This window comes from Armigeres subalbatus, chromosome 2, assembly GCF_024139115.2.
Source record: "Armigeres subalbatus isolate Guangzhou_Male chromosome 2, GZ_Asu_2, whole genome shotgun sequence".
NCBI lineage: Eukaryota > Metazoa > Arthropoda > Insecta > Diptera > Culicidae > Armigeres > Armigeres subalbatus.
In genome coordinates this window covers 463,700,510-463,717,106 of record NC_085140.1, presented here as the reverse complement: position 1 = coordinate 463,717,106, position 16,597 = coordinate 463,700,510, and the positions used below count along the sequence as shown (strand labels likewise).

General features: G+C 35.2%; 1 protein-coding gene across 4 annotated transcripts in view; it reads left to right on the top strand.

The window, feature by feature from the left end:
• Window positions 1-16,597, top strand: part of LOC134213892 (muscle-specific protein 300 kDa) — a 154,947-nt gene that overhangs the window by 97,798 nt on the left and 40,552 nt on the right. For 2 of the 4 annotated variants that reach the window (XM_062693354.1, XM_062693353.1), the window contains exons 7-9: window positions 1,696-14,838; window positions 14,975-15,128; window positions 15,217-16,544. In XM_062693354.1, the coding sequence (XP_062549338.1) occupies window positions 1,696-14,838; window positions 14,975-15,128; window positions 15,217-16,544 (14,625 nt within the window). Of the gene's footprint in view, window positions 1-1,695; window positions 14,839-14,974; window positions 15,129-15,216; window positions 16,545-16,597 lie in introns of those variants that run through there. The other 2 variants (XM_062693355.1, XM_062693356.1) reach the window with 2 other exon arrangements.

Sequence of the window (16,597 nt, the reverse complement as noted above, 5' to 3'; positions counted from 1 at the left end):
AAGTTTCGCTTCAGATCCCCTCGATGTTGAAGTCAACCGAACGACTCGAAAAGATTTACAAAATGAGCGAACATGATTCTCTTAACTGAAACGCGTCCCTTCCAATCAGAGTAACATTAAAATTATCATGGTCATTGAAATGTTTTTCATGAGATACATTATGATTTTCTTCAAATTGGCTTTGCACCAAATACCAATAGGTGTCTTATGAAATTCTTTATGTGCAACGAATGAACGACATACGTCCCAACAATGAAATCTGAAGAGTTCAAGATAAATATCATGAGGGACTTATGTTTCAATAATTTTCACCAATCTCCTAGATTCATAATTTTTGCCTTATGTATTTCGTATGTTCAGTTGCCTGAGTGTACCACACCACCATTACTACTTCCCATTTGATGATGTCCGTTATTGGGTAGGCTACTACCAACTCGTCGACGGCGTCTTGACACAGCCTTTCACAATACTGCTATTTTTCAGGAATGGCGCAAAACCTTGTGATGGCGCTCGAACTTCATACAAAGCTGCCCGAGTGATGGCGATGGGAATACGAATCCGACGCTTCCAATTTAGCACTTTCTCTGCTCACTTTTCCAAATCCTATTTTCTTCCGAACCGATTTCGCAAATTGATTGCTGTCGGTTTTTGCGCACTGACAGTCTCTTGTCCAAGATCTTCACAGTTCTCCACACCCAACAGGCAGGATTCGCGTTCCACTAGGTTACGGTTTCACCTTGTGCAAAGTGTCCGATCTACACAGATCCGGTTCGTAGGACCAAAATGTTCGCGCTCGTCGCAGAATAGTTTCGGACACTTAGAAAAACTCGCGATTTACAGGACACGGAATCACTATATTTCACACGAACACTAAAAACAACATTTTACGGAACGAACTAACGAAGGAGATGATTCCTCTGCGACGACTTTATTCAACTAATCCTATTCCTACTGTTTACTTATTTTCTGCCTATGTGCTATAAAAATGTACATAAACAGCTTCATCAACATCTCGGCAGCTGTGTACCTAGACGAGAGAGTGAGAGGGAGAAACTAGGGGTGCACAAGTGATTCAATTAAATCGAAAACTCTTTTTACTCGCTCTAACACCAAGTATAACGCAAGTTGGACCTCCTCCTTCCCCCAAACGCGTTACGTGATTTGTGAACAGATCCTCATGAGACGAGTTTGTACTATTCCATTTAATTCCACTACTTTATTGTTCCTTTGACAGATACGTATTTCGACTTCAACAGTAAGGCCAACATTCTCTCATGCTTGACTAGACTTCGAGTCAAGTACGAGACACTGAAGACCAATGAGCTAGACTTTACTAAGGCGGCGCAGATCAGCGTTGCGTGCCACTAGTTGTCTCTTTTATTCTCCCGCTGATCTTATGCAACGCAAAGAGTGACGTCACTATTTGCGTTACATGAGATCAGCGCGAGAGTAAAAGAGACAACTAGTGATACGCAACGCTGATCTGCGCCACCTTAGTAAAATCTAGCTCCTTGACTGAAGACGGCCTTACTGTTGAGGTCGAAATACGTATCTGTCAAAAGTACAATAAAGTAGTGAAATCAAATGGAATAGTACAAAATCGTCTTATGACAAATGCTTTACCTTAATAGAAAAAAAAACTCACTTGCCCTTATTTTCTAATAAAAACTTTACTTTTTTCATTTGATTCCACAGAATATATGTTTCGAAGCTGATGCCAGAAGGGAAGACATGAAATGGTTGGTCAAAACGCTTGATTTTTTACTGAATCATGCAAATGAAGAACAGGCAGCGACCGAGCAAGAAAAAATTGAAAAATTAATTACCCGTTACAAAACCCTGATTCCTACGATTGAAACAACAATGGTGAAAACTGAAATATTCGCCAAGTGTTACACTTATCGTCATGAAACTGAAGAAATTTGTAAGCTGTTGGACCGAATAAAAAATCAAAGCGAAAATGCTCCAACACCAGAAAGCTACCGTAATATAAACAGTATGATCGAGGAACAGAACGTTTCTTTGAAGGAGCTAGATAATCAGAGAGGACACATCATGAAAATGCTGCAAAAAGGAAAAGATTTGAGCAAAAATGTAAATGCACCCGATTTTGTTACCAAGAAAACAAAAATACTGGAGAGTAGCTGGAACGACACGTATAATGAAACTGCTGAAAAACTAAGAGCATTAAGAGCAGTACAAAAAACATGGAGCGATTATATTGAACAGAAAGGAATTATTGAAAAGTTACTCAGCACTGCTGAATTGGAGTTAAGATCTATCACTCCCCTCCAAACAGACCCTACGAGCGTCACACAAGACCTTGAAATGAAGAAGCAACTTGCTTTGAACTTGAAACAAGCCTCATCTAAATCTTTTCTGCAGTTGAATGATCTGTGCAGAGAATTGGGTTCAGCCATTCAGCCATCAGCAATCCAAGCATTAGAAAAAGAAACATCTGATCTACAAAACAGAATGATTAATACGACTGACTTTGTGGATAAACGAATAGATTACCTTTCAGATTATAATGATAAATGGAATGATTATAAAAAACGCTTGGATAGTTTAAGGAGTTGGGTTGGGAACGTGTATCCTAAAATGGTAGCAGCAATTAAACAACCACAAATTACTTCTGCCGATAGGCTACAAAAAACGAAACAATTAGAAAATGTTTTGACAGAAAAAATTAAAACATTAGATTTTCTTAATGCAAGCGCTTCAGATTTAGCTTCTAAAGAAGGTAATTTATCTGAGATGAAACGTCTGAAAAGCGAGGCACAATGTTTACAAGTTACTTTTTCTGAATTAAGTAATGCTCTCAGTATAGAAAAAGCCAATGTTAACCAAGATTTAGAAGTTTGGGGCCGCTACAATGATGATGTTAGCAAAGTAAAAGATTGGATACATGAAGCACAATTACCGCTTCTGAATAAAGTATGCACTCTTCAAGATGCTGTTTCTCTTCAATCAAGATTTAATGAATTAAATGTACAATGTAACAAAAAATTTGCAGAGCTGGAAAATTTATCACAAATATGCAAAAATATCAAATATGGTATTAAACCAACCGAAGAAGTAGACAAATGCTATGCAGCGTTAACAGATTTTCATGAAAACACACAACATGCAAAAGGAAAGGTAGATAAACTTGTTAAAAATTTTTCTGCAATGGATAATGAGTTGTCCAAAATTAATTTCTTCATTGAAGGAGCAAATGATAAAATGCGCAATTTCTCATCCATTAAATCAGAACGATTACCAATTGATAAATTGGACGAAACATTAAAGTTGCTGCGTATGTTCAACAATGAAATTTCTGAACAGCAAGCCAAACTTATATCGCTTGTTCATATCTTTGACCAAATCAATAATGGTATTTCAGAGCAAGGAGTACCTCTATTGAAAAGTAAATTACAAGAGCCTAAAGATCATCTATCTGGTCTCAGTGATGCTGTACGATGTATGATAAACGAATATTACCAGCATATTGTCGTTCAACAGAATTTCAATGCAAAGCTTACTGATTTCAGCAATTGGATGGATCAAATGACAACTAGCATCGCAGAATTGGAAGAAACTCTGCTAGATGAGATAGAACTTGCTCTACAAAAAGCACGTTATTTGTTACAACAACATTCGGGAAAACGAGAAGTGTTTAATGAAATTTATTCACATATTAAGAATGACAGCCTTACATCCGTCATTGGAGATGCTTCAGTACTGGATGAAACCTATTCGTCCCTAGCAAGTAATTATCAGAACATAGAATCTGACTTGCAGGCATACATACACTATTTACAGAGCTGGTCAGATTTTCTGCATTGGTATTACGGAATCAAGGACCAGATTCAACACTTGAATGACAGTGTCATGCAATACGATTTAGTAGATGAAAATGAACTTAAAAATATAAAAAATACAATTGCAAACCATGAAAATGATATCAGTATTTGGAAACAAAAAATGGTATCTTTAGAGGCTCAGCCAAAAATTAACATCAACGATTCGACTGGAAATAAAATTTCCGCCATTTCCTTAATTATGGACTTGGATAAAAAGTTGGAAAAAATTAAGATTTATTGTGACGCAAAGTCGACTGAATTAAATGATATTAAACAAAGAGTCGCTGTTTTCCAGGAGACACAAAAGCAGATAGTTGAAAATTTGAATTCAATATCTGATAAACTTAAATGCATTGTTAAAAATGCGAGGTTATCCAACCTAGCCGATTGCATAGAGGAACTTTCTGTTTTGAATGGAAGTGTTAGTGACGAGTATTCGTCGAAAACACAAGCCAATTATGAAGCAAATTTGCTCATGAAACAAGAAGGGGTCCTTCTAAATAACGTACAAGAGCCACTTGTTGTTCTTGATAAAGAGTTGGAAAATATTCAACTTGATATTAATGAAACACTAGAAAACTTCGTGAATGTACGGGATAACTACAATGATTTTAACAGATACAATATGGCTTTAAATACGGAGCTTAAGAATGTGGCTGCTGTCAACAAAGCAACTGTTTCGAATGTTTCTGATAAGCAATCAATAATTGACCGATTGGAACAGTTGCATCGAAGCTCAGAGTCTATGAGAAAGATTAAAAAGCATGCTGATGGTGCTTCAAATAAAGGCAATGACATTGTTAAAGCATTTCGGAAATATAATGCATTAGATTGTGAAAATCTACTTGAAATCATAAAACAAAACAATAATACATTCAAAACCCATCTCGATGAACTGATTGACAACAGTAATGCCTTGAACGATAAATTGTCATTGTTCAAACAAATCGAAGAGATAAACGGCGATGTTACATTATGGCTTGAGAAAACTAAAGATCACTTTAATAATGGGATAGATAATCCGAGTGAAATAGAGCATAAGCTTATCAACTATAGAAATGAACTCCCTGGTCAGCTTCTATGCAAAAATAATTTAAACAGCCTTCTATCTGAATTCAAAAAGATCAACAATTGTTCTTTACCACAGCCTCTGGAAACAATGGAAACAAATATTGAATCATTGTTCTCTGAAATTCAAACTCATTATGATAAATTAAATTGTAAAATTAATGAATATGCTGAAATAGATAGGGATTTGAAAGATCGGATCAAAATAATAATTGAAAAATTATACAGCATCCGAGAAGAGCTCATGAACTGCGACGATGTTACTCTAGACGTCAACAAACAAATACGAAATCTTGAAAAGTTGCAGACTCTTCGAAATGTAATGAATTCAGTAAACATTGAAATAACAGAGCTTAAAAATGATTTCATCAATGCTGAGATGAAGTTTGATTCTATTAAAGAAAGTACGACTTCTAGAGAGCTCCAGAGCTTGGAACATCGCTTTGGAATGATACTTAATAACCTGAATGAAGTAGATGCTAAACTAAACAAAGCGATTGAAAAAACTTTCATTGATAAGGTTTTATCAATAAATCGTATGGTTTCTTCCCAATTAGAGAAATTGAAATGGTGCCAGCCAGAAGCGAATAGCGATAAAGGCAATTTGGAAATAAAAAAATCTGCATTGGACAATATAGAACACACTCAAAATGAATGTGAAGCTAATTTATTACATCTGTCAGAGTTATTGAGTTACTTTGATGGCGTTATAGGTCAGCAAAAAGTTGACCACTTCAGAGAGGAGAAAAAAGATGCTGACAGCAATTTGAGTTATTTAAAATCGGAGTCTGATAAAATCAAATCCAAAATCAATTCTAATATAGCACTATGGGAAGAATATGAACTTAACTCTGGAGCAATAGTCAAATGGTTGAAAGAGATTGAGAAAAAACACAAGATGGAAACAATTCTTCTAATAGAGTTGAAAATATTAGATGATAAAATAGAAGAAACTAAAAACACCTACCAATCATTGATGGATTTTCAAATAAATCTGAAAAATCTCCATGATGTAGCAAACAATATAAATAATTTGAATCCAGAATCACGCGTTCTGGTGCTTGTCAATCAGTTACAAACAAGATTCAATACATTTGAAAAACATTTTTCTTTTCTTTTAAACAGATTATCAGATGTGGCAACTAAAAACAAACAGTTCAGAAAGTCATTGAAGGAAATGTTTGATTGGATTGAGACTATGAAGCCACAATTGGCTCGTTTTGCTAATTCAACAAACGAAAACCACGTAGAATTGAAGAGCTATCGGGCTCAAATAGTAGCTCAAGAACAATTAATCAATGATGCGTGTTCTATAGGTGAAAACTTGTATGCTGAAGTTAATCCTGATTGTCGTGAATCAATAAGGATGGACATTGTGGCATTAAGAAATGCATACCGTGCTCTATTGGATGAAAGTAATCTGATTTTAAAAGAGATGGAAGCAAATATCGTGAACAAAAAAACAAGTGATGAAAGCCACGGTCAACTTGTGAAATGGTTGCAAGAGTTGAAAAACAAATTCCATAGCATGCCCTCAGTTTATGCCAATCTTCAGCTTAAAAAAGATGCTGTTTTCGATTGCAAGACGATGATCAAAGATGCAAACTATCACAAATCAAGTGTTGAACAACTACAGAAAAAGTGTGCATCTCTGTATAGTACAGATGCTCTAGCCAATATTTATAACACATGTGAACAATACAATTCTCTTATAAACAGCCTTTCCAATAAACTTACCATTTATGAAAAAGCTGTGAAGGACCATGAACATTACAACAGTTTGTTGGAAACATCTCGCGACTGGTTACTGAAACTTAAATTACAAACTAATGACGTATTCAATGATGCCGCCGATCTCATCAAGGGCAAAATCCAAGAATATTTATTAGTTGTTGACAACACTCTTATGGAAGAAGAAGCTGTTTTGGATAGTCTCAATGACGTGTACAATCAATATACAACTGTTTTAAGTGAAACAGATGAAGTTGGGCATTCAAATTTACTCCAGGCTTTTGAAGAATGCAAAGGCAACTGGACTAATTTTTTTGAGAACTGTAGAAAAACAAAATCAAAGTTGACGAATTATATAAATCAAATTGAAAATGCTAATCACGACTTAGACGATTGGCTAACTACACTTAGTCAAACTAAAAGCAATATAAGAGCATTATCCTGTCAAACACCGATAGATTCTAAACAAAACGCTATTGCCGAGTTAGTAGATATCAAAAAGGGTATTGAAGACTATGGATTACAGATGTGTAATAAAATGAAAGAATATCAAGAATTAAAAGCGAACTATGACATTGCTTCTAAATACAATCATGTTCAAACTGATTACCGAAACGTAATAGATTTGTGTATGGATGCTATTGATAAAACAAAAACAGTTATTAACGATCAAGTCGATTTCGATAAGGCATACAACGAATTCATTAATACGATAATGAGCCAACTTTCAACATTAGATAATCTTCAATTGTTAGTTGGCGACCTGAATGTATTACAAAATCGACAGATTCATCTTAAAGAAATTGCATATAAACGGCTTGATGACGGAAATTCTTTAGAGGAGTTAATCAACAGGGGTGAAAAATTATATGCTCAAACATCATCAGAGGACCGCGACCAAATTCGTCTGAAATTATCAGAATTGCGAAAACGTTGGGATGAATTTTCTGACAAACTAGAATCAACATCACAGAAAGTGGACCAGTGTATTCTTCAATTAGGGGAATTCAGCCTACAACAAGAGCAGCTTTCTAAATGGTTAAAAGATATTGAAATGTCCATGAAATCTACTTCTGAACTAAAATCCAATATTCAAGATAAACGATCCCAATATCAAAATCATAAACTCATGCATCAAGAAATCCTCTCTCAGAATGCATTACTTGATTCAGTTTGCAACAAAGCGCAGCATTTGCTTTTATTAACTAATGACCAACATCTAGGTTCATATTTAATATCAATTAAGGACACTTACAAAAATATTGTTCAAAAATCAAATGAACTTCTCATTAATCTTAACGATTGTGTGAATGCACATAACGATTATAACAATATTTTGAATAAATTAAAAATTTGGATAACCGAAGAGAAAGATAAAATCACAGTATGCGACGATGAAGGAGGTGAAAAACAAGATATTGTTAAACGAATCGAAACTCTTAATAATCTTAAGCTTGGGCTATCTAAAGGTGAAGAATTACTAAATCAATTAGAAAAAAGCCACGATATAAACAAATTAAGTACTGCTCCCGAAGGTATAATGATTGCCGAGCAAGAGATCACTGCTGTTCGATCAAATATTGATGATCTTAAAGAATATTTGAAAGAAACTACAGAAACTCAGCAGAAATGTTTAGCGATATGGATAAAGTTCGATCATGATTTAGACACTCTCACAAAATGGTGCAGATCTGTTGAAACAATTTTCAGAGATCAGCAACTGTATGATACGCTTGAGCAAAAGCAAAATCAGTTACAAGTGTATCGTACCAATTTGGAGCATATCAATGATAAACAAAAGGATGTCGATGATTTTGTTGCGAATGCCCAAGCTTTATTCAGCAAAACGGGAATTGAAAAAGTAAAATTCTATATCAATCAACTGATAAATCGATATCAGCTACTTCTTGTTTTGAGTAAAGAAGTGGTTAATCGTGCTCAAAATATCGTCAATGATCATATAAGCTATGACGAAAGGTTGACAGAGTGTCGATCGCGATTGCTTAAGATTGAAAATAATATAAAAATATTAGCTGCTGAGAAAAATTCCACTGATAATCAGAATATGATGCAAGTCATAGATATCGAAAAAGAAAAATTAGAAAATTACATGCCTGCACTAGTAACTGCAAGTGAAAAAGTTTTGTCAGAAACTAGCTCACAAGGCCGCGAAAAAATACGTGACGACATGAAAAAGATTAAAGATCAATTTGAAAATATCATTGCAAACATTGGCAATTTAAAGAATCAATTGGACGTTAGATCTGTACAGTGGTCGTCATATAAAGACAGTATTCACCAAATATTATCTTGGCTTGACATCACAGAAAAAAAGTTGGATAGAAACGAAACTCAAAGTTGGAACACAACTCAAGAGATTCGGTCAAAACTTTTTAAGTACAAAGCTCTGGTACAGGAAGTCGCGAGTCAGAAGCGAATGATAGATTCGTTAAATGAAAAAGCAGCTCAGGTTTGTGAAAATCAAAATGACGATTTGAGCTCAACAGTGCAATCCATCAATGATCGATATGATGGCTTAAAGAAAACATCAAGTGACATTGTTCTCAATCTTGAGCAATCTTTATCATTGCTTAATCAATTTAATGAGCAACTGAAAAGCTACATTGACGAGCAAGAAGATCTTTTTAATGAATTGAAACAGCTTTCTGATGTTTCTGGTAGCAGAAAATCTATTCAGGACAAACTCCTGAAAGTACAACAACTTCAACAAATTATTCCAGAGAAAAGCAGGAACTTAACTTATATGAACAAACTTATTACTGATAATAATGATCTCATCTCTCATGGAGCGAAAATTACTATGGAACAAGATTTAATGAGAGTCCAACACGAATTTGAAAAGCTGAATAGTTCTATAAACGATACCAAACTAGAATTGGAAAAGCGCATCCAACTTTGGAGCGCTTACCAAAATGATCTAGATGACATCAACAGTTTTTTGTCAGAAATCGAAGATTCTGTAAGGTCGTACTGTTTGAAAAACACTCTTCCGGAGAAACAAGAGCAATATGAACTTTATCAAGTTTTATCTGGAAAGCTGAAAAATAAACAGCTCTCTGTTGACTCATTATTGGACAAGACATCAGAATTGCTTCAAAGTAGTGGCGATGCAAAAATGCCCATCACCATGCAACAAATTAAAACTCGTATGCAGTCTGTAGAGAATACTGTTAAGGAAATTTATAAAAAGTGCGAGCAAGCCTATGAGGAACACAAACTATACAAAACAAAATATGGAGAATCTGTTGTTGAAATGGATTCAATTGTGGAATCTTTTGAAAATTGCAAAATCAACCAAGAAAATACCCTTGATGACATAACACAAATCCTCAAAACGTTATTAGCTAAGCAAAATGCAGTGAATGTGCACTGCAGCTTGGTATCAGATATAGGCGAAAGACTTTATACTTCAACAGCATCAACAGGTCATCAAGTGCTTCGAAATGAAATTCAAGATTTGTTGCAAAGATATGAGAAAATGTTTGATGACATTTGCTCTTATCTGAAAATGTGCGAAGCTAAGACCACTAAACTTTCAGGGTTTAATGAAAAACTTGATCAAATACAGCGATGGTTGGAAGAAATTGGCTCCAGCTTGACTTGCGAAATGATTTTGAAGCCAACACTTGATGATAAAATATGTCAACAGCAAACATATATTGATTTGTTCAGTGACATAAAAAATCATAAGCCAGAAATAAACAATATTCAAGATCTTTTTAACAATTTGAAACTTGAAAATACTGAAATCAACTCAGCATATGCTGCAATCCACAAAAGTTATAACGAATTGTTTGAAAAATGTCAATATTTTGTACAGGCTTATGAAAAAATTGTTTATAACCATCGCCAATACTGTAAAATAGTACTAGAAACGTCTGATTTTATAGATGCAAATCATAATACAATAGAATTATGGGGCGAAACTGATCTAGATCAAGTATCTTTGCACACGAATTTGGGTCGATTACACGAACTGAAAATGTCTATCATATCGGAGAGTAATAGAATTGAACAAATACGTACACTTGGGGAATTGACTATACCTGACACAAGTGACGAGGGAAAGGCAAACATAAGGCTACAGATTGACATATCTCAACAGGAATGGGAAGGAGTTTTGGTTGCGATCGATTCTACAACAGAAAAATTGCAATCCAAAATTACCGAATGGAATGATTATGAAAAGCTTCGTTCGGACTGCATGAACTGGATACGTGAAGTTGACTCAAAAATACATTCAATTGATTTAAAGTCTAGCCTTAACGAAAAGAAAGCCACATTAGACTATTTGAAAAGTCTTCAGGGTGAGGTCAAAGCCAAAGAGCTAGAAATTGATAGTTTCACCGAAAAAGCGCAGATGCTCTATAGAGGATACCTTAGTAGTAGGAACTCACAAATATCTGAATTGGCTGTAAAGTATCAACAAACTACTAATCGCGTAAAAGAATTAGCTACAAGATGGCAACAGTATGTTATAAGCCACCAGGAATTAGAATCACAAGTGTCTAATTGCAAACAATGGCTGAGTGGTATACGGGAGAAACTCAATTTCTGTGCTGATCAGAGTACTACTTCAGAGAAAGAAATGCAAAGCAAAATGAAACTAATCCTAGAACTTATCGGCAATAAAGATGAAGGTTCCTTACAGATTAAGCTTATAATGGATTTGGCCCAACAAGTTCTTGCATGTACTACTTCAATTGGTCACGAACCAATCAATAGCTCCATTACTTCTTTACAAGACGAATGGTCGGCTTTGACATTGAAAATGGTGGACGTGAGATCTAATCTAGATGAAGCAATCAATCAATGGTCAGGATTTTTGGATCAAGTAAATGAACTACGCAAAAGTATAGAATGGATGGAAAATGAGTTTAAGGCCTACTCAGAATATCAACAAACCATGGCCGAAAAACGTGCTCAGCTAGACAAAATAAAAAATTGCGAAGAGAAAATACGATTGGAACGCATTGAAATCGAACCGCTTAAACAGAAAGCAGCTGAAATGTGCAGCTTAGGACAGCAAACTCAAGCTGCGAGTACGGCCAAACAAATTCTGGCCAAATTTGATTACGTTGCTGATCAGATCAGCAAATTGTTAACTGAAAGAGAAGACCAATATCGAGACCACCGATTGTATAAGGAAGCGTTCGATGATTTATTGAACTGGATACACAGAGCCCGTGAAAAATTACCATCTGTAAAACAACAATCACTCAGCGATAAATTGTCCATTGACAATGCAGTTGCTCCATTAGATTCTCTCATGAACAAAAAAGCACAAGGTGAACTCCTTGTGGAACATTTGCTCCACACAGGAGAGGTGGTTATGGCTTCAACGTCAAGCAAAGGAAAAGAGTTGATCAAGAGTGATATCGACGGTTTAAAGAATAATTTCAACGAGCTATTCAAAGAAATAAGTGATCAAAAGCGAAACCTTGAAAAAACTATTTCAATGCTTCGAGAGTATAAAGAAGAGTATGAAAGACTATCAGAATGGCTGCAGCAAATCGATATAATTGTAAAAAACAACAAACTAGCTATGTCCTCTAATCTACAAGAAAAAGAAAAACAAGTAAAAGATATGCAAGAGCTGCTTGGACGGTTAAGCAAAGGGCAATCAGAAATTGATAAATTCAATGCATTTGCAACGCCACTTCTGCACTCACATCTGGATTCATATATTGGAAATCAGTTAAGACATCTGAACTCACGCTATCAAGTGCAAGTTAATATAGCTAAAGACGTTTTGAAGAAGGTTGAAACAAATTATGATCTTCACAAGGATTACAATGACTATTTACAAAAAGCAAACGACTGGATTGAGAACGCTAAGGAGATAGTTAGAGTTTCGACAGATAATGTAGAAAGAGTAAGTAAAGAAAATTTGGAAAAACGTTTAGAAAAAATCGTCGAGCTGATTCAACAACGAGATCAAGGGCAAAATCTTGTAAACAATACTATCAATACCGGAGAGAAAGTAGTGAAATGTACCAAGTCCGATGGTAAAGAAGTAATCAATAATGAGCTAAGAGAAATTCAGAATAGTTGGGACCGGTTGGTTAAAAAGATGTCTACAGCTAAGGTTCATTTAGAAACAAGCTTACTCCAATGGGCTGATTATAGCTCCAGTTATAATCATCTTCAACAATGGATCCAGGATCGGGAATCTAAACTTCAAAGAGTTTCGGAGCAGAAAGTTGTTCGATTCAAGACAGGAACACCCACAAGCCTCAGTAGTGGCTTGAATGAAAGAAGAGCTAATTTACGTCAAGCAAATGATATTGTTCAGGATATAGTATCTTTCGAACCAATGATACAATCAGTTGCGAATAAGGCATCGGATCTTCATCAAACATCTCCTGCATCTGAAATTTCACACAAATATGAAAATTTGAGTAAACAGGCTAAAGAGGTTTTTGCTAAACAGAAGGAAACTGTTGAGCTACATCAAGCCTTTATTGACACGAGTAATGAATTTGCAGCATGGATTCGGAATGCGAAGGAAAATATCAATAAATGCACAGATTATAAAGGAGACAAAGATTCACTGATTTCAAAAATGACACAGTTGAAAATTCTTGAAAACGATGCTCCTGTTGGGCAAAAAAAGCTTGAGAAAGCGTTGCAACAAGCTGAAATAGCTTGTCAAATAGTAGATTCAGGGGAATGTGAAGCAATAGAGAAAGAAGTAGCTCTCCTTCAGGAAGAGTTCGACAACTATTGCTTAGCTTTGAAGAAGATTGGAACAGCTCTTGAAAACGGTATAGTTCGATGGACAGAATACGACGACCAGTACAAAATAGCACAAAAATGGTTGGACAATATCGAAGGAGAAATACAGCAGTATAATAAAATGCAAAGCAGTCTCGAAGAGAAAAAGTATGTACTGGAAGAATTCCAATCAAAATTACAAACATTATTTGATTGGCAACGAGAGCTAGATAATTTGAACATGAAAGCTCAGGTACTCCTAGACATTTGTGCTGATACCAGAGTCAGTAATGGTGTTACACAGCTGACAACCAAATACAATGTGCTGCTGTCTATTGCAAAAGAAACCATGAGAAGACTAGAACAGCATTATCAAGAACATCAACAACATAACACTCTTTTCGGCGAATGCCATGATTGGCTTGACAGAATTCATGAAAAAGTTAACGAATGTGATGCCACGCCACAAACTATAACGGAAACGCAATCCAAATTAAATATAATAAAAGGAATCCGACAGAACCTTGAGCAAGGCCAAAACAAACTGCGGTATTTATTTGAACTTAAGGAAAAAATAGTGCTTAGCACTGAACCCAACGGTGCATCCAAAATAGCGGAAGATACGGAAAACATTAAAGCTGATTATGAGTCTCTAATGGTGGATATTAATGAAAATCGTCAAAAACTTATGAATCATTTGGCACTCCTTGAGGATTTGGGCAAACTTTCAAAAGTTCTTTCTGAATGGATTGAAGAGGTGCATGGTAAAATGAATGAGAGTCCAACTCCCAGTGAGTTATCCGACACTAGAGTTGCACTTGAGAAATATCGTACTATTCAACGAGAAACTGGTAACTATAATGATATTGCTGGAAAAATTAAAGAGAAGATTGCTGGCAATGACAGCATTCGTAGTGAGAAGGTCAATCAATTGCTTAAAGATTATGATGATGTGATATTTAAGTTGAGCAACGAGATCGAGAAGTTAGAAAACAGTGTTAACAATTACGATAAATTTAAACAAGGGCTTCAAATGCTGTATGACTGGATGAAGTTAACTCGCCTCAATACTGAGAAAACGTCAGATTATCATGGTGATAAAAATCATATTATTGAACAAATGAATAGAATAAAAGAAATACAGCTGTCCTTTTCTGAGGGCAAAATACTGCTAGAAAATGCTCAAGAGCTTGGCAACAGACTACTACAGATTGTTAATCAAGAAGGTCACGATACAATCAAACAAGAACTTCTCCAAGCAAAGTCGGATTGGGAAGATATTGGAGTTCTAACGAGTACGACCTATCAGGGAATGATGGATGTTTTATCTTCTTGGGAACGCTTTACTGAAAAAATTGATGATGTTACCGCTTTTATCGAGGAGTATGAAAACAAAATATCTTCACTTAATGACGAAAATGTTGTCGATCAAGATGATAAGCTCAAGCAAATGAAGGTAATAATAAATAATGTATATCTATTTGAACAGGAAGTAACTAACCTAAGCATGTATCCTTTTTTCCTTTTATGATTCATCGAATTGACTACAAATCATCTAATACTCCAATCGTACCTTGAACAACAATTATTAGCATATCTTCAATATAATTGTGAACAAGAAAAATTCTATTGAAGAATTGAACGATATGTGCGAAGCATTAATGGAAAAATGCGCATGCTCTATGGTTCGAGACCGCACGGTTGAACTGCAAAAAAAATATTCCACACTGTTGGCGAACTTGCAAGGTAGGTATTTGTTACCCAATGTTGACTGTTCAATGTTTCTAACATAATCAAATAATGTGCTCCTCAAATAATTTGTTCTGTTTTACAGCATTGATCTCGAAACTGGAAAAGAACGTAGTCAGCCAAACAGAATACATTTACTTCAAAGACGAAATGCAAAAATGGATTGATGGGGCGAAACAAGCTATCAGTAGTTCACAGTATTCGACATCTGATGATATTGGCAATATCATTAACAAAATTAATGCTATGCAATCACTTGCAAATAGCATTCCTCAAGGCCAAAAACTTTTCGAAATGTTGCAGGACTCGTTTACCAAATCATCTTATATGTACTCCGAAGACAAGCAATCCGATATGTTTCAAACAATATCTGAACAACGTGATCAATTGGATGCCATCGTTACGAACCTAAATGTAACTCTCAATGATTTGAACTCTAAGCATATTCGTTTGGAGCAATATGAAGAAATGAAAAGAGCTATAACAGAATGGATGAATTTTACTGAGAAAGCTTATGAAATGCTTCCAGATACTCACGGAGAAATGAGTGAGCTTAAAATGTTACTAGAGAAAATCAAACATATTCTCACTGAAGTTACATTCAAAAAAGTAGACTTGGATAATATTCAACAGGAAGCAGCTGAATTGTTTGAATCGAACAAAAGTGACATTGAAAATGACTTAATACAGAATTTACATAAGCGAAATGATAAAATGAAGGAAAGATGTACTTACGGTATACAAAAATTGGAGATGGAATTGAATGATCAGATGATGTATTATCAGACTCTGCAAGAAATTGAGAAATGGTTGCTTCAGATTTCATTCCAACTAATGGCGCACAATTCTTTATACATCCATAATCGGGAACAGACTATGGAGCAAATTGAGCAACACGAGAAATTACTCAATGAAATCCAACGGTATCAAATAAACATTGATGACTTCAACGTAAAAGCACAAAGTCAAATAGAACGATATGTATCACTTTCACCAAACATAAAAAATCAGATAGAAAACCAGATAAAAAATATTCAAGACAGTTATAGCTCACTTTTGAATACATCGGTACAAATAAAAAACCGCCTATATGATTCGCTTCATAAGTTCCAAGAATATGAAGATACCCTGAATGATATAACACGAAATCTTGATAAAGTTGAGCCTGAGGTGGCACAAGGAAAAGAAATTAGTGCTACCGAATTTATGACGGTGAAAAAACAGCTGGAGCGTGCCCAGAAAATTCATAATAAGTTACAAGTTGAAAAAAGCCGATTAATCCACGCCGTGCAAGCATGTGAAGCAGCTACTGCTAGTATTAGCCGACCAAGTTCACCCATTGATAGTGCCCATCAAGTAGTTCCAGAAAATGAACTAATAGTACGTGCACGACTGGAAGATTTGATAGATGAGGTAAATTTGCTTAGTGCTTATCAACCTGTGGAGTTACAGAAATATAATCTTTT